At 42.6% G+C, this 23,131-nt stretch overlaps 2 protein-coding genes across 4 annotated transcripts in view; one reads left to right on the forward strand and one right to left on the reverse strand.

The window, feature by feature from the left end:
* The window catches only part of LOC121546266 (synapsin-3), a 139,137-nt gene that overhangs the window by 47,812 nt on the left and 68,194 nt on the right, over window positions 1–23,131 (reverse strand). The window lies entirely within an intron of this gene.
* On the forward strand, window positions 1,560–22,732 carry LOC121546267 (metalloproteinase inhibitor 3). 2 transcript variants are annotated; one of them, XM_041857436.1, is made up of 5 exons: window positions 1,560–1,847; window positions 10,881–10,963; window positions 11,561–11,678; window positions 13,707–13,828; window positions 19,952–22,732. In XM_041857436.1, the coding sequence occupies exons 1-5, from the start codon at window positions 1,718–1,720 to the stop codon at window positions 20,147–20,149; spliced, it is 651 nt and encodes a 216-aa protein (XP_041713370.1). In that variant the 5' UTR covers window positions 1,560–1,717; the 3' UTR covers window positions 20,150–22,732. The 2 variants fall into 2 exon arrangements, with proteins under 2 accessions (XP_041713370.1, XP_041713369.1); XM_041857435.1 differs by lacking the exon at window positions 19,952–22,732 and having other exon boundaries at window positions 13,707–14,144.

The following is a 23,131-nucleotide window of genomic DNA, read 5'->3' on the forward strand; positions in this document are numbered from 1 at the left end:
TGAAGTCCTGATTCACACAGTCTCCTCTGAACAGTTGATGTTGAGATGTGTCTGTTACTTGAACTCTGTGAAGCCTTTATTTGGACTGCAATTTCTGAGGCTGGTAACTCATGAGAGCCAGTTTCATCATAGCGCTTGATGGTTTTTGCGACTGCACTTAAAGAAACTTTCAAAGTTCTTGACATTTTCCGTATTGACTGACCTTCATGTCTTAAAGTAATGATATACTGTCGTTTCTCTTGCTTATTATTTGCCATCATATGGACTTGGTCTTTTACCAAATAGGGCTATCTTCTGTATACCCCCCCTACCTTGTCACAACACAACTGATTGGCTCAAATGCATTAAGAAATAAAGAAATTCCACAAATTAACTTTTAAGAAGGCACACCTGTTAATTGAAATGCATTCCAAGTGACTACCTCATGAAGCTGGTTGAGAGAATGTCAAGAGTGTGCAAAGCTGTCATCAAGGCAAAGGGTGGCTATTTGAAGAATCTCAAATATTAAATATATTTAGATTTGTTTAACACTTTTTTGGTTACTACATGATTCCATATGTGTTATTTCATAGTGTTGATGTCTTCACTATTATTCTACAATGTAAAAAATGGTAAAACATAAAGAAAAACCCTTGAATGAGTAGGTGTGTCCAAACTTTTGACTGGTAGTGTAAATAAAAACAGAGGGGAGAGAAAACTGATTAATTTGTCTAATTCTAGAGATTGTAGCCAGCGTGAAGGATTTTACCATCGCTCACACTGGGTCACTTGAGAAACACTGTTCTCTCTCTCTCTCAACTTCAGCATAAGAAGCTTTTGAAAATGAGGCTGGTTGTGAGACTAATGCCAATACTCAGAGGTCATTTGGAATGTATTTTCAAAGGTATAAAAGGGTTCTGTGGTTCTCACATTAGAGGTGTATTCATAAGCATACGCTGTTTAATACAACAGGTGCAAAACAGTCTAGAGGCCAAGTTTTTTTGACTAAATGAAAAGGTAAGGTGTAAACAAATGGAGTCCATTACCTGGAATTTAGCCTTGATCACTGACCAGAAAATGCTACAGAAGTTCACAGAACATAAACGGACATTATAGTGGTGAGCCTGGAAAAAACACCAAACCATGTCTTTCTGATACACTCAAAGGAAACCTAATTGTACATGTTGCTGTTTCACTGTTATAAACTTGGTAATAAGGACTAACAACAATTAAGTGCCAAGTTTCCCATGAATTATAATAAATAAATGCTCCTTGTATGTATGAATCATTACATCAGGCTCATATGGTTTTCCATTCAATTAGCTATTTCCAGCGGTTTTGACTCAGACTGGAATGTTTTAGGGATGACAAAAGTGAAACGGGGGGGGGGGGGGAAATAATATTTTGAATAAAAAGAGAAAAGCATTGTAAAATCAATTCCAATATGTCATGCAGCTGTTATTCTTGATGACATCATCGACGGCTCGAGTCGTGATTGGCTGTTATGCCGCGAAATCTGGCGAAGTGTGTGGCGTTCCAGCGTCTCCCGCACTATATGTAATTTGTGTCTCGCGCTCTGAGGCGCATTGACAGGCAATACCCTGACGGTGAGAGTAGAGCTGGACATACGCACTGAAGCAGACAAGAGCTCAACTCGGGACAGACTTTGAATAACTATTCGGCGACATAACTTTTTGTTGTAAAGTAAACAGACAAGGGAGATTTCACGCACTAGAAAATGCAGTCCCTCTGTCACCAACTGCTCAGCTTGCTGTTCGTTTTCAGCAGCCTTCAGATTCATGAACTCACAGAGGCTTGCTCGTGTGCTCTGTCGCACCCGCAAGATGCTTACTGCAACTCTGACATAGGTAAGTCGCATGGTTTGTGGCCACATAGACTATATGTTATGCCAACAAAAATATTTTCTCTATTTAAATGTATTTTTGCAGTGGTTTTGTGATATTCTGCATACATAGAATAGAATAAGAAACTGTTGTTAATACAAAGCGATGCAACTTTCAGTCTGGGACCTATGCGTAATGGGTAAATCTCTGCCAAACAAAGTTATGCGTAAAATGTAACCATCACCTAAAACGCCATTTAAAACAGACAGAATGTTTAAAAATGTCAGAATATACCAGTTTGCAAGTATCAGATGGCTCGTAGGCTAACGGTTTACTACAACAGCACGCTTTCTGAGTAGTCTAAATAAATTCGTCATCTCTCAAATTAGTGAGTCAAGAGAGAGGAAGCTTTACTTTATTTCCCCTTGCTCTGATGAGAGGGAAGAGTTAACGGGAACGGTATCCATGGAAACAGGTCCCACTGATCATTATGTTTTTCAGAGCTAAATTACCACTTGCTGAGCAATAAACCAGAACAGAACAGGCAGACAGTAGCCAGCCAAGGGTTTTACTGCTGACCGAATGCTCTTGGATGCTCTTCTGTTCTGTCTGGCTTCCCATAACATGTAAGAGCCAGGACTTGGCTAGGAATGTTAAGCAAGTGCTCTTGCAATCAATTTGTGAATTCTACTCCTATTGGTATAGCATTGCCCTTCAAAGTGTTTGTGCTCTTCTACGAAAGCACCTTTACTTTCCAATAGGGGGCAGATTCATTCCATTCAGGCATTTGATATAGAGAAATGAAGTCAGCATTGGTATAATAAAGCCTTGGTTATTGACTTAGGTGCACTGGTATTTTCTGTGTTGATTCTAGATATATTTTCTTGTGGAGCTGATCCTCGGACCCACTTGTAGCTGAGATTTCCTTGGTCTCCTGCTCTGAGGAGGGTGGCTTTGTAAAGCTTGTTGTACCACTGGGTCGTGCCTTCACAGACTATGCCAGAATAACATGAAGTCAGCTGTTCTTATCGAGGAATGCCAGTCCAACCTGAGCAGTGTTATTGGATAACACTTGTTAAGACCAGGTGGGTCCTGGCTCGCCGCTGTTGCTGCAGGAGACTCATTCCTGAAAAGGAGTAAGGGATTATTTGATAAGCCTGAGCATTAATAAGTGTTGCGGGGTCTAAAGCAGGAGGGAAAAGGTAGAGTGAAAGAGAGAGTCCACTGGGATATACAGTATTAGGAGAACTGTGTGCAGCTCTTTTGTATTGTGGAACGGAACTGCTGGCAGCAGGCAGAGTGTGTGTGTGTGTGTGTGTGTTCGACCAGTCATCCCTACACACACACACGCACACAGATAGCTTTGTCAGAAACAGACATCAAACATCCATTAGGGTAGCATAGAGTGGTCCAATGCCCCGGAGAGGAGGAGAAGAGGACAGCAGAGCTGTTCCGCCCCATGGGCGGGCTCTTGTTGAGGACACTACTAAGATGTCATGTTTTTTCTGCAGTGATCCCAAGTCTATGATTGAAGCCTGACAAGGTCAGAGGAGAGAAAGCGATGTTGACTTTTCAACATATGGCAACTGTTCAAAAATAATACTCTCTCATGCAAGTGGCAGGTTGACCATTCATGTCAAACACCAACGTATTTATGCACACATTTCCTCAGCTTCTAACAGCATTGATGAGCATTGCATGTTATTTAACTATAATTACTGGGGCAATGCTTATGCTAGTTGGTGACCTGGTTCCATTGTGTTGAAGATGTACAAATGTTAGTGTCGCAAGCAGTCAGGTGGCACCCTGCCTTTCATGTCCCCTAAGTTGGCTCATCCCATTGGCAAGGGGCCAGAATCTAGTGGGCCAGAATCTAGGGCTGGCTTCACTGGCTGCAAGTTAGCACTTGTGAGCTCCACAAAATTCCATTTCCAAGGTCTTGGCTCAGCCAGAAGTGCGTCACGAATGCCTGTAGCGTGTACAGAACTATAGTCCTGATAAAACACAACACTGTAAACATGCCAGGATCACATTTCATCATGTAGATAACACAACTGTAGAGTTATTTTTCCCAGTGGAACAATTGGCCATGGACAAAGCTTGAGAAAATTATATTGGAGTAACATGCACACTTTTTCCAAATTAATTTGACCATATATCCATCTTCTGCTCATTGAGCAATAATGAAGGCTATTGCTTTCAGTTAGAGACAGTGAATGAAGATAGTGTTGGGCTTCTGTTATGATAGGAATCTAGTGCAGTTATCATGAACATGCAAACTTATGATGACTTTATTGCATAATTATTATGCAACTGATGACATTTTTGGGCAAGATTTCCCATGTTAAATTCCGATAGCTCATGTTGTAAGCCAACTGTAAATGGAGTTTGGCATGAACATGATGTATTTGGACGGTGGAGGATAACAGTTATCTCCTGGCAACACCTAGAGTTATGATGGATATTCTGATTTGTGTCCCCTGGGCATGTTCAAACAAACATGTGCTGCAGTCTTGTCAAAACAGCGCAAGTCCATTTTCTGGGACGAAACACAGGTCCAAAAGCTTTACATGGCCTTGCAATGCATCACTTCACTGGCGTTTGATGAATGTTTAAAGAAAATGTCACCTTTGATAAACCTTAGTGTCAAGATACCCCTAAAACGTACTGTATGCAGATCTATACCTTACAAAATATTCACTATGAAGGACTTTATCCCCATCTTTTTCCCCCCATTTCATTTGAACAGTACTTTCAATGGTCTGTTTATTTCCTCAACAATAACTATGACGAAAAATACTTGTCAACAACCTATTTTTCCTGACTAAAACTATGACAATAATGAGACGAGATGCCCTGTGGAAAAAAACTATAACTATTACAAATTACTTTTCATTTTAGTTGACAGAAATGTGACGAGACTTCCCCCGTGAGACTAATGGACATTTCATTTGACGTGAAGCTCATTTTCATCTGTCTGTTTTGTCCAATCCTAAACATGCATGCATGCATGCAGAATATTTAATGCAATCCTTTCATTGGCAGAATTGATATCTTTCAGTTGCACGGTCTGATTGAGTTGTCCCACACAGCTCCAGGCGATCACTTCAGTCACTCGTCAATCTTTTTGAACTGATGCGAAGCCAGGACACTTGACTTATAACTAACCTCAACTAGAAACACTGACCACGGTTACATGAACACAATATTGTGATTATTGTGGATAGTCAGGTTAATATAATAGTTAATTTAAAACGTTTACATGCTTTGCAAGAAGAACCATTTACCTAATAATCCTGTTTACATGGACACATCTGAAATCAGGCTACTGATGGAACTTTCGATAAATGCAGAAAATAGGCAATCAAAATAAACGTTCTACCACAGTGACCATGTTATTTTTGAGAATACTATTTGATTCGGAGTTCAAACATATAACGTTTGTACGTGAAAACTATTTATAAGATGCATACTTCGTTTTTCCAAACTCACTTCACTCGCGCATAAGAGGGAAGCTTGCGCTACCTCGTGCTGGCACATGCGCAGATCAAATACACCGTTGGAACGCCGATTAAGCTGTTTGCTGTCCTAATAATTTGAAAGATTACTCAGAAAACCAGGTGTTTTAATCGGCGTATGCCTACTTCGATTATGACTTTATGCCGATTAGGATAAACAGAGTAAGGTGTTTACATGACTAATGCCATACTCAGCCTTCTGCTATAATCAGTTTAATATCGAATTATTAGTGTGCATGTACACGTACTCAATGTTTACTCTCGCTCTCTTACTTTCATATAGGCTATTTTTGCTTTGATCATTTCAGAAGCTCTATTTTCCCATGTGCGCTGTTATTCATTCATCGGTGTTGCCGCTCTCGCGCTGTGGTCTGCAAATGCGAGTTGCGGTTGCTTTTTTCCTATGGTAAAAACAAATGCTATTTGTTGAATATTAGGAGTACAGTAATATTTCTGGCATTTTTGTAAAGCTCAAATTCTCCCCTTATCAAGGAAACCACTTTTATTTACCCCCTTGACAGCCTATAATTATGGCTGGCATTGGATACAATCCTCCACGCAATGTTGGCAGCTAAGGTATACGAAGGAATAGTAGGCCTAGTTGGACAAGGATATCTGAATGTGCACATGATGGAAGTTAGAGGTAGCGTAAATATTAATTATTTAATAGAAACAAATGCACTGACTATTATGTGACTAAAAGGGCTGTGACTAAAAGTAGACTAAAATTGTCCAGAGTTTTAGTCTACTGATAATAACTAAAACTAACGAAGGATGAAATGACAAAAATGTGACTAAGACTAAAAGGTATTTTAAGGACTAAAACTAAATCTAAAATAGCTGCTAAAATGAACATTGCATTGAACCCTAGGGCTGACTCTTATTTGAGGACTATGGTCAAATGGCTATGGTTTACACACAGTGTGAATATCTATATGTGGATTAAAATGCAAATGGTGACCTTAAGCTCCCCTCAGGTGTAACGCTGAGTGAGGAGAGAGGCTAATTTCCACTGTCAACTTCAAAGGCGACACGGTAGAACATGAATCATCCTAATTTAAGAGCCAGAGGCGAGTTCAAAGCCTGCTCCTGTTGTTTCATAGGCCCTGTTCTGTAATCACCAGCAGCACCCGCCCTAATAGATGAATCAGACAGACATCTTGAATTGAGGAAATGAGGATACATATCAAAAAAATACAACAAAGAGGAAAAAACATGTTAAATACCAACTCCAAATAACCTGAGGGTAACTTTGCAATCAGCAAACAGTGCAGCGGCTGGCTATGATATAGCATTTGGCTGGCAGCGTAAGGAGTTAAACTAGGTCGGCTGATATACGTTCTCTCAATGAACCCTTCCTTGCATTTCTAGACAACAGTCGGATAGCCATTTCCTGTCATTTTTTTCTTGCTGCATACGTAGGCTACGAGAGAAAGAGAAGAGATTTTCCTCAGATTACACAGACCCACAAAGAATTAGAAAACAAACCCAATTTTGATAAACTCCCATATCTATTGGGTGAAATATCACAGTGTGCCATCACAGCAGCAAGATTTGTGACCTGTTGCCACAAGAAAAGGGCGACCAGTGAAGAACAAACACCATTGTAAATACAACCCATATTTATGTTAATTTTTTTCTTCCTTTTGTACTTTAACTATTTGAACATAACATGACTTTTGAAATGCCTTTATTCTTTTGGAACTTTTGTGAGTGTAATGTTTACTGTTCATTTTTTAAATTGTTTATTTCACTTTTGTTTATTATCTATTTCACTTGCTTTGGCAATGTAAACATATGTTTCCCATGCCAATAAAGCTCTTAAATTGAATTGAATTTGATAAATTGAAATTGAAATTGAATTGAGAGAGCGAGAGAGAGCGAGCGAGAGAGAGAGAGTTTTTGTGCACAGCAGACCTACTGGGCTGCAATTTACTTGGTGACTGAAACAGCCCATTCACATTGGAAGAGAGGGGAAGTCTGTTTTTCTAAAGCTTTTTATGCAGCGTTTCGGTCGGCCCTAGCTACACTTTGGCCCTGGAGTTTAATATCCCTTCAAGGCCAAGGCCCTCGTTCCCAAGGAGCTGAGGTGTCAGGAGCAGACCTTCACATTCTTGTACCATGCACCGATTCAGTATAGAAGATTACTGCTGTGGGTAAGTGTGGCTTGGCCTGGGATAAGAACCTTGGAGAAACATGTAGTTTTGAGCTATTGCTAACTAAGTTACTATAGGTTGCAATCATACAAAACCCAATCCTATTCTCTACTATGCTACCCAATCCTCTTCCCAACTGGCAGAGGGAGATGGGCCCCTATTATGAGGAACTTTATGTCATCTGGGATCAGCTCGGTGCAATCAAAGCAGCTTCATTCCATAAGGTCAGTGTTTCTTCCTGTTAAAATAGGTCAAAAGGGGCAAGATTCCCTGCATGTTTGACATGTACACCCTGTGAGACAGGCATATCGAGTATCTAAGCCATCCCTTTTCTCCAGACCACGCAACTTCAAACCACCAGTGCAGTCCTGAAATAGTACCCTCTTCCCTATATAGTGCATTACTTTTTAAATCAGAACTACACATCCCATGTTGGCTAAATTGCTTCTATGTCTTCGGCGAACTGGTGGGAAATTCCTTTTCTATTCAGGTCAAGTGTAATCCCACTACAGGCGAGGTCAGCTCTGGCACCTCGAAAAGAGGAAGAGTACTTATAGAGAGAGTAGTTTCTTTTTTGAGTGGAGTACCCAGTGAGTGTGTCATACTAAGTGGCATCGTTTTCCACTAACGTCAGATCATGTTCAGAATCAGTCTCACTCTCCCTCTCTTACCATCATACACACATATAGTTGACAACACTGGTTATACACCACCACATTACTTTTCCCCTATCCTTCCCTTCTTCTTCCGTCTATGTCAACCTTGTCATGGTGACTTTCTCCTAATCATGCACTCGGTTTGCTGTAATCACAATTTAGCCTGAGGTGCCTCACAAGATTCACAGGCAAAATGTAAAGCAGGAGGTTTAAAATGCTTGATTGAATTACATTCTCACTTGTGTTGCGACTAGCATTTGAATGCATAGATTAGTAATCCCATGCTTCAGGAGAAGAGATACTGTGCTAAATGAATTCAATTACTTTCTCTGTCATACCCAATCCACCTACTTTCCAATGGGAGTGTATGTCAAATCCACTGCAAAACATGAATATGTATGTGGCAGAAACAGGAGAATAGCACTCGCCTGTAATTGCTACTTATATGTGTGTGTGTGTGTGTGTGTGTGTGTGTGTGTTGTGTGTTGAGAGAGAGAGAGAGAGAGAGAGAGAGAGAGAGAGAGAGGAGAGAGAGAGAGAGAGAGAGAGAGAGAGAGAGAGAGAGAGAGAGAGAGAGAGAGAGAGAGAGAGAGAGAGAGAGAGAGAGAGAGAGAGAGAGAGAGAGAGAGAGAGAGAGAGAGAGAGAGAGAGAGAGAGAGAGAGAGAGAGAGAGAGAGAGAGAGAGAGAGAGAGAGAGAGAGAGAGAGAGAGAGAGAGAGAGAGAGAGAGAGAGAGAGAGAGAGAGAGAGAGAGAGAGAGAGAGAGAGAGAGAGAGAGAGAGAGAGAGAGAGAGAGAGAGAGAGAGAGAGAGAGAGAGAGAGAGAGAGGAGACAATTTGGTCATTTCTGACGCGGGGGCCCAGACCTAGCCTGAAGAGGCATATTGAAAGAGAACTGTGGTCAGTGGTAAATATAGCTATCATTCTGAGTTCTACTTAGGGCCCTTCCCTTGGAGGTCAAAGGGTCGCTGTAGGGAATAACACAAATCCTCTGTCTCACCAGCAGCTGCGGCCTTTCACACATTCCGCCAGGCAATGACATCGGCACCATCAAATTAGTGGCTGCCCGCCCAGTGGCGAGCGTATCCCGCCTCAAAGGGCATTTGGTGTTACTGTTGCGCTCTTGTTCAGCGATATGACTCCTACGCCTAATAACATTTTGAAGGTTCAATGCAAAGCTCTTTGGAATTGGAGTCTTATCATTTTGGGTGGGGAAAGCTGTCTTTGCAATGGAGTTTAGGTTTTAAGGGGAAGGCAGGTTTTGGGCTACTGGCTTCTGAAAATAGTTTGAGGGATCAGAGCATTATGAGGGAGCAGTGCATCACATTACATAAGGAGGGATCAGAGTATCATATGTTTCATATCTTCACATGCCACAGTAATAGTGCCTATGCTCCATACAATTACATCAGTGAAAGTAGCATTCATTTGATTCTGCATAGCAGAGACTGGTTAGGTAACAATGCTTTGAGGCTCATAATATGCGAATTGACAGATTAATAGAGCAGATGTCCTTTATAGATGGATGTGTGATTCTCTATCAATTGGATGGCAGATACTCTATTAGAGAGTCATGTCATTCTAAACTGGAAGGTGAAAATGTGAGCATGTGAGTCTTTTCTATTCATAAGCCAACATGATTACTGCTTTTCCTTTAGACTCCCTTTGCTGCCCATTTATGTGTGTCTGGGACTTAAATACAGACTATGACGCTATAAGAGGAGATGTTACAGTACATCCCTTCTTCACTCTGTCTAGAGGAGTGAGACGCGCTTCCCTTTATTTCCCCCCCGGCTGGAGAATGTGAGCCTCAAAGGAATGTGGGAAGGAAATTCCGGAGAGGAAAGACAAACATCCCCACCGTTAGTTATGTCTGTGGCTGTCAGGCTGCGGGTAGCAGGTGAATTTGACTCGAGTCGACTGCGCCTGCATGTCGACTACCCCTTCTCCCCCGGGGGGGCCCAGAGCTCTGATACAGGTACTCTGGGGACCCTATTCACAGGCCTAAATTAGGCTTAGCTCATAAGCCGATCCCCCACACAATGGACCCACTTACTTTAAAAGGAGTGAAAGCAAAAAAGGCGATTCCACAGCTGAACTGTTTCACCTAGCCGCTGTTTACATGAGGGTGAGCAGCACTGATAAGATCTTTTTTCACCCTGTGCTGAATTTAAAGAAAGGAGGTTGTTTAAACAGTGGAGATAAATGGTTTTATGATACAGGGATAAGGCTGGAGGGAGGTAGTAAAAAAGGTCTGAAGAACTGCTTTGGCCTCTGAGTCAAATTCAAATGCTAGCTTCTAGTCTTCCATTGGACTTGTTTGGCAAGCAGAAGCAATCCAGAAAAACAAATAAATAGATTATAAACTGGGTCTCTCCTCTAGGGGCTGGGATTTTAATGATCCTTTGGAAAAGCAATGCACAGCCCAATGCATTCTAGGGTCTTAAATCGGGAGTTGATATCACCATACTTCTAGCTAAAGCATCTGTTAGGGTGATGTGTTGGGATGTTGAACACATATTGGACCTACTATTTAGGCTTCTCTTTTGATGCTCACACAAACACGTCAGCCTGGCTCCAGACGTCAGGGACGGAGATGGGGACATGACTTGCTCTGATGTGACCTGAATTCGGAATCATCCAATATGCTGGATTTGTCAGCTAGAGGCTCTACAATCTTTGTCCATCGCATAATTGATGAATTCTGTGCTTGTGTCCTCTGTCTACAGTGATCCGTGCCAAAGTGGTGGGCAAGAAGTTACTGAAGGATGGGCCTTTTGGAACCATGCGCTACACGGTCAAACAGATGAAGGTAAGCCATCATCGCATCATTCAGCCCGAGTCTTACGTAATCTGGCCCATACCTTGAAGAGAATAACCGCACTCTGGAAAACCCCCTAGAAACATTTTCCAGAAATCCCCCGTTTTAGGTCCCAGTGGCTCGCCTCTTTCACAGTTTGTCCTGTTATTTCCAAGAATAGCCGCGTCTAAACAGGGATTTCCTGTTGTTCCTAGACAAATAAATCACAACGGAATAAACAACAAATCCCAGGGCAAACATTTACTTTGTCCGGCAGCGTTTGTGTTCCGCGCACCTGAACTCAATGGGCGGACCCACGGTTCAACCCCAAAGTCACATCTTCATTATGTCCTGTAATTATGTTAGTTTTCATGTGGTTAATGATAGCATCAGTGGCCTTTTCCTCTACTACACTGAATTCTTGGAAGCGATATCATCTCGTTATACTGTGTTTGTTTATTGTTGTGGATTCCTGACAACTTCGAGAACAACTCAATAATTCCAGTTGCGTCAAAAGCGTCAAAAGCAAGAACAAGTGTCAGAGGTGTGTGATATTCGTTCCAGATTATAATCGGTTTAACACACCGTTTGTCGTGGTCTGTTTTGCAGATGTACAAAGGATTCAACAAAATGCAGATGCAGCACGTTCAGCACATCTACACAGATGCCTCTGAGAGTTTGTGTGGAGTCAAGTTCGACATAAACAAGTACCAGTACCTGATCACAGGTGAGTCACTAGTCTACCATACAGTACCACTGATCTGAAAAGCGGCTATCTAATGTACTTGGCGGGCTGCACAGTTGTCATGGTGGTGCCAGAAACAATATGTCTTTCCATTCAGAGCTATTAATAAGCAATAAAAACAGCCTCAGGAGCTGCCTCAGAAGCACATGACCAAAAACAAATTAGCGAGGCAAGCAAGCACATCAGTGGCGTTGACTCCAGCTTGTTCTCCCAGGCCTGTTTCCCTAACTCCCCCTCTGCAACACTTCCCACCACAATGGCGGCGTTGCTAACGGCAGCCCCAGTTTTAGTTTTGTTTAAATGCAACCCCCTCCTCCCCCTTCCCTCCTCCCTGAAGACTTCTTGACTGCTCTGTGACACAAACTTTCCCACTATTTATAACCTCCTGTCTGTGAGAGACGAAAGAGAGGCAGGGGGGCACTTCTTTTTTGAAGCATTTCCTTCTCAGCAGAAAACGTTTCCCTCCTCGTCTCTTATAATTAACAGTTCTAGCGAGAAGTTCTGGCGTTTCCAGTGCAGGCAGGCAAGTTCAACTTCTATTTATTAGTTGTATGTACAGGATACACATGGCATACACCGTCCAACGAAATGCTTCCTTGCATGCTACACACACATATTTGTGATGTGTGTGTAGTATAAATGTATACGTGTGTGTGGATGAGTGTATGTCAGTGTGGGTGTGTGCGTGAGCGCATGTGTGCTAAGGTGCAGAGTCAGCGCAAGTGGTCAGCCCAATTCAAGTGTTTGGCAGTGATGGCTTGTAGATAGAAACTGTCTCTGAGCCAATGAGTTGCTAAGTCGGAGAGCAGTTTAGTGAGACATAAGGCCGTCATACTTTTTAGCTGTGTGTTGTATGTTCCCACCACTACGTCCCAAACCTGTAAACATGCCCTACGAAGCCAATGAAACATAAGGAAGGAAATCACCCCGGCAACACAAGTGTGTGTTTATTGTGGCTGGGTGATGATGACATCACAGTCATCCAGGCCAGGCCAGGCAACAGCTCTAGCTCTGGTTTGGAAAGTGAGTCTATAATTGGGTCTTGGGTCCCTGGGCCATACTGTATCAGGACTCAATTACAGGCATGTTAAATACGCCAAGGCCTGATAGATCAGCTCCACAGGTTGGGCTTTGATCAACCCAGAGTGAGTGCACGGCCGCCTGATTAGCTATGAAGAGGGGTGCTGCACTAGCCTGGTCCCAGATCTGCTTGTGCTGTCTTACCAACTACTATACCAACTACAAATTAGGAACAGGCTAATGCCGCTCTCACCATTGTCTAATAACTTTGCCAGAGATGCCAATAAGCCATATGGAAGTCGGTCTAAGAGTTGTGTGTTTGTGAGCTTTCAGCTCAGTGTGTGATGACGACAGAACAGTGTAGCACTGTTACAAACAACCATGTTGTTTGAGTGCTAGCTGGCGGGCTACAGTGTAGGGTGAACCTGTTTGCAGCAGAGGTTGTCATCCAGACATCGTTGGTAAGCTGTGAACAACCTAAAAATAGATGTTAGACAACCTTTTGGAAATTCTGAAATAGGGGTGTTGGTTTAATATGGGACCTACTGTACAATATTATCTTACCATAGTTAAAAAGCTTTGGACCGTTTGCTTGACTGTTGTATTTATGCTAGGCGAGGTATGGCAATTATACAATTAGCCAAAAATATGCTAGGGATGACATCTGACTCTTTGGACATCTGACACTTTCCCATGGCATTGGGAATATGACATGCCATTGTTTTTCAGTCTTCAGTTTTTTGGGGAAACCAACAAACCATTGTAATGAATGTTTTGTAAGTCATGAAATAATTCACGAATTATTACATTTTAGTCATTTAGCAGACGCTCTTATCCAGAGCGACTTACAGTTAGTGAGTGCATACATATATATATCGAACCCACAACCCTGGCGTTGCAAGCGCCATGCTCTACCAACTGAGCTACACAGGGCCCATATGTAATGCATAACAAAAGCTGATCTGTAACCAAGCCTCTCTCCCCCTTCAGGCCGCGTGTTCGACGGCAAGGTCTACACCGGGCTGTGCAATTTCAACCAGCCATGGGAGCGCCTCTCGCTGGCCCAGAAGAAGGGCATCAACCACCGCTACCAGCTGGGCTGCAACTGCAGGGTGAGTGGCAACAACTGCGCTCCCGGGGAGAATATGGATAAAGTGGATATGGATAAGGAAGCTAAAGCAACCCAACAGCAGCAGAGCCAAGATGGAGGAGTAGGAGCCAGAAAGAGGGGCAGGGGCCGGGGCAGAGGCAAGGGGAAGGGCAAAGGCAGGCAGAACCAGAACACCCTGCTTACTGCAAAGCATACCATCCTGCTCTGAGCATCTCCCATCTCTCTGCTTCTTTTTACCACAGAAAAGGGGTTGCTCCTCTTCAAAGACACAAGGCACTTCATATGTTATTAGATATCGGATATTGCCTATAGAATAGGGGGGGATAATGTGTTCATTTTATGACCATAATGACTTTAGTGGCCTTGCATATATTGGGTCAACTAGATTATGCTGATGAACTGCAACCAATTATGAAATCATTTCCAGACCATTTAGAACTTTTTCCTCTATTTTTAAGTGTAGCACAATAAAAGAACGACAATCAAAATATATACCAAATCATTGTGATTATGTAATTGTAACTTTTATGCTTGTAGGGACATACTTTTAAATTCCTGATAGTGGCTGAATAATATAATGTATAGTTTTAGCTGTCAGGAATATAAGTGTCCCCTTTCCATTTAGGCATCATAACGGATAATATACAGCCATGAATTTAACTGAAGAGACAGAGGGAAAGACGAGGGGGGAGAGAAAATAGAGATTTATAATGATCTTTGGGAGTTATTAAATAATTTAACTACACTGGAATCACTTTCCCTGTTATTCCAAACCCTGAATTCCGCGCTCGGTCGGACCCCCTTTATGCGGGACCTGCTCCCGTGAAGCTCCAGTCCAGGCTCATAAATATCCTACTGTACTGCATGGCTCAAGACACACCATCTGGTCTGCCCATCACCGGCACCATCAACAGCAATAAGTGCATTGCCAGACAGGAGACAGGAGTAGCTACGCAGTCCAAATGCTGGCCAACGCCTTTCAAACTGCTTATAGGGTTGTAATGTTAAGACACATTAGGCATACAGTGAGTCTTAGAGGCCAACGCAGAACAGTGGAGGTGAATGTATGACTGTGACCAAACATGGCAAGTCAGCATCAGGAATGAAAAACAGACTTGGACAGAACTCGCCATGGTAGTAGCCTTTTTCTTTTAGTTTATTGCCCATTTCAGCTCAAATGTATGCTTTAATCTGAAAAAATTTCACACACACAAATGTGTTTGCAGCAATAGGCTGCTGCTACACAACACCGTATTGTGTGAACCCCTATGGAGCAGCATGCTTACTGTCTGAGAAGACAAGTCAACAGACAGAGGCAGTGAAGACACAAAAAAAAACATTGGCATCAGTAAATTATTAAAAAGCTAACTGTCCATTACATAGCACCATGAACACCAGAACAAGTTAAACTTAGTTGAAAATGCTTGCACCATATGGACCATAAAGAATTCCTCAAGCTCTCTGCTGTTGATTCCTCTGGCTCTGTCATTACTGTACACACAGCTTTTACTGAAACACCTCTTTGGATTTCTCTAAAACACAGAGTATTTGTCAGTTAGTTTCTCAGTTTCTAATTTCTCACCTTTAAAAATACATTTGGCAAGCTATACAGTGCATTCAGAAAGTATTCAGACCCCTTGACTTTTTCCACTTTGTTACGTTACAGCCTTATTCTAAAATTGATTACATAGTTTTTTCCTCTCATCAATCTACACACAATACCCCATAATGACAAAGAAAAAACAGGTTTTTAGACATTTTTGCAAATGTATTAAAAACAAAAAACTGAAATATTACATTTACATAAGTATTTAGACCCTTTACTAAGTACTTTGTTGAAGCACCTTTGGCAGCGATTACATTTTACATTTACATTTTAGTCATTTAGCAGACGCTCTTATCCAGAGCGACTTACAGTTAGTGAATACATTTTTTTTTTTTTTATACTGGCCCCCCATGGGAAACGAACCCACAACCCTGGCGTTGCAAACGCCATGCTCTATCAACTGAGCTACATCCCTGCCGGCCATTCCCTCCCCTACCCTGGACGACGCTGGGCCAATTGTGCGCCGCCCATGAGTCTCCCGGTCGCGGCCGGCTGCGACAGAGCCTGGATTCGAACCAGGATCTCTAGTAGCACAGTTAGCACTGCGATGCAGTGCCTTAGACCACTGCGCCACTCAGGAGCTCAGATTACAGCCTCGAGTCTTCTTGGGTATGACACTACAAGTTTGGTACAACTGTATTTAGGGAGTTTCTCCCATTCTTCTCTGCATATCCTCTCAAGCTCTGTCAGGTTGGATGGGGAGCGTCGCAGCACAGCTATTTTCAGGTCTCTCCAGAGATGTTAGATCGGGTTCAAGTCCAGGCTCTGGCTGGGCCACTCAAGGACATTCAGAGATGTCCCGAAGACACTCCTGCATTGTCTTGGCTGTGTGCTTAGGGTCGTTGTCCTGTTGGAAGGTGAACCTTCACCCCAGTCTGAGGTCCTGAGCAGGTTTTCATCAAGAATCTCGCTGTACTTGCTCCGTTCATCTTTCCCTTGATCTTGACTAGTCTCCCAGTCCCTGCCGCTGAAAAACATCCCAACAGCATGATGCTGCCACCAACAAGCACCAGTGACTTGGTTAATAAGGAAGTGGTCAGATGACGCAGATGCTAAGCTACAGGACTGTTTAGCTAGCACAGACTGGAATATGTTCCGGGATTCTTCCGATAGCATTGAGGAGTACACCACATCAGTTACTGGCTTCATCAATAAGTGCATCGATGACGTCTTCCCCACAGTGACTGTACGTACATACCCCAACCAGAAGCCATGGATTACAGGCAACATCCGCACTGAGCTAAAGGGTAGAGCTGCCTCTTTCAAGGAGCGGGACTCTAACCCGGACGCTTATAAGAAATCCCGCTATGCCCTCCGACGAACCATCAAACAGGCAAAGAGTCAATACAGGACTAAGATTGTATCGTACTACACCTGCTCTGATGCTCGTCGGATGTGTAGCAGGGCTCGAAAACGATTACAGACTACAAAGGGAAGCACAGCCGCGAGCTGCCCAGTGAGACAAGCCTACCAGACGAGCTAAATCACTTCTATGCTCGCTTCGAGGCAAGCAACACTGAAGCATGCATGAGAGCATCAGCTGTTCCGGATGACTATGTGATCACGCTCTCCGTAGCCGAAGTGAATAAGACTTTTAAGCAGGTCAACAATCACAAGGCCGCAGGGCCAGACGGAATACCAGGACGTGTACGCCGAGCATGCGGTGACCAACTGGCAAGTGTCTTCACTAACATTTTCAACATGTCCCTGACTGAGTCTGTAATACCAACATGTTTCAAGCAGACCACCATAGTCCCTGTGCCTAAGAACACTAAGATACCCTGCCTAAATGACTACCGACCCGTAGCACTCACGTCTGTAGCCATGAAGTGCTTTGAAAGGCTGGTCATGGCTCACAACACCATTATCCCACTCCAATTTGCATACCGCCCCAACAGATCCACAGATGATGCAATCTCTATTGCACTCCACACTGCCCTTTCCCACCTGGACAAGAGGAACACCTACGTGAGAATGCTATTCATTGACTACAGCTCAGCGTTCAACACCATAGTGCCCTCAAAGCGCATCACTAAGCTAAGGACCCTGGGACTAAACACCTCCCTCTGGATCCTGGACTTCCTGACAGGCCGCCCCCAGGTGGTAAGGGTAGGTAACAACACATCTGCCATGCTGATCCTCAACATGGGGGCCCCTCAGGGGTGCGTGCTCAGTCCCATCCTGTACTCCCTGTTCGCCCATGACTGCATCCTGTACTCCCTGTTCACCCAGGCATGACTCCAACACCATCATTAAGTTTGCAGATGACACAACAGTGGTAGGCCTGATCACCGACAACGATGAGAAGCCTATAGGGAGAAGGTCAGAGACCTGGCCGTGTGGTGCCAGGATAACAACCTCTCCCTCAACGTGATCAAGACATAGGAGATGATTGTGGACTACAGGGAAAAAAAAGAGGACTGAGCACGCCCCCATTCTCATCGACGGGGCTGTAGTGGAACAGGTTGAGAGCTTCAAGTTCCTTGGTGTCCACATCACCAACAAACTATCATGGTCCAAACACACCAAGACAGTCGTGAAGAGGGCACGACAAAGCCTATTCCCCCTCAGGAGATTGATAAGATTTGGCATGGGTCTTCAGATCCTCAAAAAGTTCTACAGCTGCACCAAAGAGTATCCTGACTGGTTGCATCACCGCCTGGTATGGCAACTGCTCGGCCTCCGACCGCAAGGCACTACAGAGGGTAGTGCGTACGGCCCAGTACATCACTGGGTCCAAGCTTCCTGCCATTCAGGACCTCTATACCAGGCGGTGTCAGAGGAAGGCCCTAAAAATTGTCAAAGACTCCAGCCACCCTAGTCATAGACTGTTCTCTCTGCTACCGCATGGCAAGCGGTACCGGAGCGCCAAGTCTAGGTCCAAAAGGCTTCTTAACAGCTTCTACCCCCAAGTCCTAAGACTCCTGAACAGCTAATCATGGCTACCCAGACTATTTGCATTGCCCCCCCCCCACCCCAACCCCCTCTTTTACGATGGTGCTACTCTGTTTATTATTTATGCATATTCACTTTAACTCTACCCACGTACATATTACCTCAATTACCTCGAATAACCGGTGCCCCCGCACATTGACTCTGTACCGGTACCTCCTGAATATAGCCTCCCTACTGTCATTTGATTTTACTGCTGCTCTTTAATTATTTGCTATTTTTTACTTACCTATTTTTTACTTAACACTTTTCATATTCTTAAAAAACTGCATTGTTGGTTAAGGGCTTGTAAGTAAGCATTTCACTGTAAGGTCTACACCGGTTGTATTCGGCGCATGTGGCAAATAGAATGATTTGATTTGATTTGACCATGGTTCACCGTAGGGATGGTGCCAGGTTTCCTCCAGACATGACGCTTGGCATTCAGGCCAAAGAGTTAAAATCTTGGTTTCATCAGAACAGAGAATCTTGTTTCTTGCCTTTTGGCAAACTCCAAGCGGGCTGTCATGTGCTTTTAACTGAGGAGTGGCTTCCATCTGGCCACTCTACCACAAAGGTCTGATTGGTGGAGTGCTGCAAAGATGGCTGTCCTTCTGGAAGGTTCTCCCATCTCCACAGAGGAACTCTGGAGCTCTGTCAGAATGACCATTGGGTTCTTGGTCACCTCCCTGACCAAGGCCCTTCTCCCCCGATTGCTAAGTTTGGCCTGTTTTCGCTTTGTCAATATGGGGTATTGTGTGTAGATTGATGAGGATTTTTATTTATTTAATAAATTTTAGACTACGGCTGTAACGTAACAAAATGTGGAAAAAGTCGAGGGGTCTGAATACTTTCCGAAGGCACTGTATGTGAGAAGGAAATGAGAAGTTTAAAGGATGTTGACGCCATTGCAGTTCAATACAGATTTCTGTGCCTTTGGCTTTCTTCTCTATTCCCTATGGGAAAACTACAAACTAGGTAGTGGACTTTCATTTCAGAGGCTAGCAATTAGATTCATCTTTGAACTCCACTGGCTTATCTACAGGAAAGTACATTTGAATTGAAACCATTCATTCATTCATCCTGTAGAGCAATGAGTATAAAATGCATTAACGAGTTTCTAAATTGTAAATGTAATGAATTACATAAACTACAAAAAGAACTTGACTCACTCACCCTTTGCTGATTCAACCCAATTATCTGGAGGGATTTAGATTTAAATCACTTCCCTTTTCTCCTATTCAACATCTTATTCACCACAAATTAAGTATTTTGTACAAGATTATGCATTGCTTCAGCCTGTCCTGAAATGCTAATTCTGTCTTGGCCTTGTTCATTTACTGCTGGATGTAGACTCACTGTGTTTTGAATTGGTCAATATTCAAAAACAATTCACAGAAAATGAAATTCGTATATCTGTCACATATCCTAAATCAGAATTCTTGTTAATCAAAAAGGATACAATTGAACTTTATTCAAGTCGAACTGTAAACACACAGTGAGCCTTCACCAGTATGCTGTAGCATTATTACATTTTATTTTCCTGCTTTACGTCTACATCTGTAGTTTCGCTTCTTCTCTCTGTAGATTAAGCCCTGCCACAACCTGCCCTGCTTTGTGACCTCAAAGAACGAGTGCCTGTGGACGGACATGCTGTCCCACTTTGGCTACCCCGGCTACCAGTCACGGCACTACGCCTGTATCCAGCAGAAAGAGGGCTACTGCAGCTGGTACCGGGGGATGGCCGGCCGTGACAAAACCACCATCAACTCCACCGACCCCTGAGCGTAAACTACAACCAACCCCCAAACCATCGCAACTTTCTTGAGTTTCTTTTCCTCGTCCTCTCACTCTTCTACACCTTTCCCAAACTCCACAACGCCACCACGCCCCTCGTCAACAATAGAGTATTACAGAACTCTTCAAACGTACAGTACTGGCCCCAAGCGACCACTCCCACGCCCTCTGACGAAATATACAATAGTAGCACTTCTGATGTAAACAATACCTTTTTTGTTTCATGCTGTATATTTCAGTTTCTCCCACCTTCCTTTTCCTACATTTCCCTAGCTATCAACGAGCAAAAATTAGACCCGATCCCAGAGTCAACTTTCTTCAGAATGCAATAACAATGGCCCTCTAAAAAACGAGACCTTTTCAAACTATCGTAAGGCTTATATGGGTGTGATGGCTTTTCAGAACTGAAGTTTCAAGCAATACATAATGGTTGAAAATTACCCTAATTTTAAGTGTGGGGTGCAGACAGTATCAACAAAGCTCCTGCAGCATAATGTTATCCTCAACACAAGTTATGCACAGTAACCAGACACATTGTCACCAGTACGAGGGCAATGCCAACACGAGGTATGACCTCTGAAAAGCAATACCCCTTGCTCCAGTCACACAAAGGTATTTTATTGGTATTTAACAATGATTTTGAATCACATGAAAGTGTATATGTATATGTTCACAGTTTATACTGTTAACATGTCTATTTATATGAATGATGCAATCTTTGCCTCCCTGACTGCTTACACTGTAAAGTTCATTCTTGGTTGTATTAAATAGCATATACATTTTAGTCATTTAGCAGATCACACTATATGAATGCATTGCTAATATCGGACAATGAATTGATTGAGTATAGCTATATTTTCTCCGTAACCACGACTAAGAATGACCCTTACAGCTCAAGCACAGGGAATTCTTAATCTTTCGCAGAGAAATTGATGCAAGTTTATTTAATTTTTTTTGCTGTATATGATATAAGCTACAAAACAATGAACAGTTGACTCGACTGAAACCTCTGTAGTACATTTATTTATCCGTGTTTGTCGAATCAAACAATATCCATGCAAATACTACAAACAAAATAAACTATCCTACTACAATAGCCAAATATATATCTATGTATCTGGCCAAAACTGTATTACCATTACTACCCTGTTTGGCTGTCATGAAGGACCAGAATCCCAAATTGTGTTTGTAAAGCATTGATTTAAATGTTAGTTCTGTGTTAGGTCCGCCTTCAGCAGATTTTTAAAGATGGTACTTTTGCCCAATCACAGTTCCCCTTTTGGTTCTCTCGAGGGAAGTAACTTTTTTCACTGCATCAGAGTTTAAAGCAGAGGTTTCAGACAAAAAAGTGTTTTCATAAATGTATATTACATTTTTAAAGTATTTAACTATTTCAGATGAAACTGATGAAAATAACACTATTGTCACTAAACTCTTCTACTTTTGTTGAGTTTTCCAGTTCAGTATCTTCAGTCCATTCCGTTAGAAACAGAGATGCCTCAGCAGGAGTGAGAAGTCTTTGCCCAGTCTCTCAGCTCTGCCTACTTTTCCATTATGTTCAGAAAAGGCCATGCCAAGTTGGTGTTGAAAAGAATAGAGTAACAGCCCTGACGTGACAGTTTTAGAAAGAAATCCACAAAAATATAGTTATTTAGTCAATTTGTTATTCATGTAATCTATTATAATGTGAGGAACTCATGAAATCTAAATCTTGCCTCCTCCACAAGGCACTTCTTACATGAAATGCAATTATTTCAGCCACTATATTTATAGAAATAACAAACATGTCAGCGTTCTTTATATCATTCAACAATGTAGAACAGAAAATGATAAAACATCAAACAATGCCGAATTCGACATTTGCGGCCATTTCAAAAGGAGAGAAGGTAGAGGAAGTGCATCAGTCTCATCGTGTTTCCCCACTGCTGAGCTTCTGTTGACACTGAGCTTGAAACACAATCCATAGGCAGATCCTCAGTAGCTCCTCAGTAGTCTGAGAGGACCACTACGCCACAGAGATATCACTAAAGCCTGAACGTTCCACATCAGCAACACTGTTCTTGTTCTCCACGGGCAGTTAGAAGTAGAGCTGGTTTAGCGTTGAGAGAATGGTGGGCTCAGTGAGTGTAGCCTGATGGTCCAGGAAGCCAGATAGTATGTAGTCTTCATGTAGATCCATCCTTTAGTAAGAATACTGGGAAGGTTCCTCTGTATGTTTAGCGTTCATTGACACACTACTCTGGTTGTCAGTCTTGAGTTGTTTCCCTCTACCAAATCTCCCTCACCTGGTTTCGCAAGGTTCTCTCTCTACGGCCTTGGCATCTCTGTATCTGTATTTTTTTGTGGTTCATGTTTGTGTAAATATACTGTCTGCTTAACACAGAAACACTTGGTCATGTCGATCCAGAGTGCATTAAAAAGGAAGCTGGCAAAAGGCTGTGTACCATGTGTGTGTATACACTGATTCCTAAAAAGGGGGGTGAGCGAACGTTTCCTTGTAGGGGTTACAGAAATGTTTGACTAAATTTCTGTGTTTTATATTTTTATAATAAAGATTTAATGAAAAATGGACCATATGAGTTTGCATGGATTCTTGTGCTGTTGTTTTCTTGAAGTGAAAGTAGCACACCAGGTCATGATTCAAGCTCAGTATTTTATCACGGTCACAAGGCAAATTTGGACCTGACCTTTATAGCAATATCTTTGTGATATCATAAAACAATCTGTCTAGTCAGGAGCTACAATACGTAATGGAATTAGATAAAATTGTTCCAACTTGCACATTCAACTTTGCACTTTGCTTTATAAATACCATAACAATTGTTGATAACATGGTAGCAAGCTCCAACAAGGCTCTCACTAAGACACTAATCAATCCCACCCATTTGGCATTGGCCTAGAAAATATGTATAAATCCCAGTTGCTACACTTGATAGTTTGGAGCAAGCTTAAGCCTACTTACCTGGCACT

This window comes from Coregonus clupeaformis, unplaced genomic scaffold (genome assembly GCF_020615455.1).
Source record: "Coregonus clupeaformis isolate EN_2021a unplaced genomic scaffold, ASM2061545v1 scaf0013, whole genome shotgun sequence".
Taxonomy (NCBI): Eukaryota; Metazoa; Chordata; class Actinopteri; order Salmoniformes; family Salmonidae; genus Coregonus; species Coregonus clupeaformis.

Coding starts and splice junctions, on each gene's coding strand:
- LOC121546267 (XM_041857435.1), top strand. CDS start 1,718: ATGCAGTCCCTCTGTCACCAACTGCTCAGCTTGCTGTTCGTTTTCAGC. Junction 1,848..10,880: donor TTACTGCAACTCTGACATAG/GTAAGTCGCATG, acceptor CTCTGTCTACAG/TGATCCGTGCCAAAGTGGTG. Junction 10,964..11,560: donor ACACGGTCAAACAGATGAAG/GTAAGCCATCAT, acceptor TCTGTTTTGCAG/ATGTACAAAGGATTCAACAA.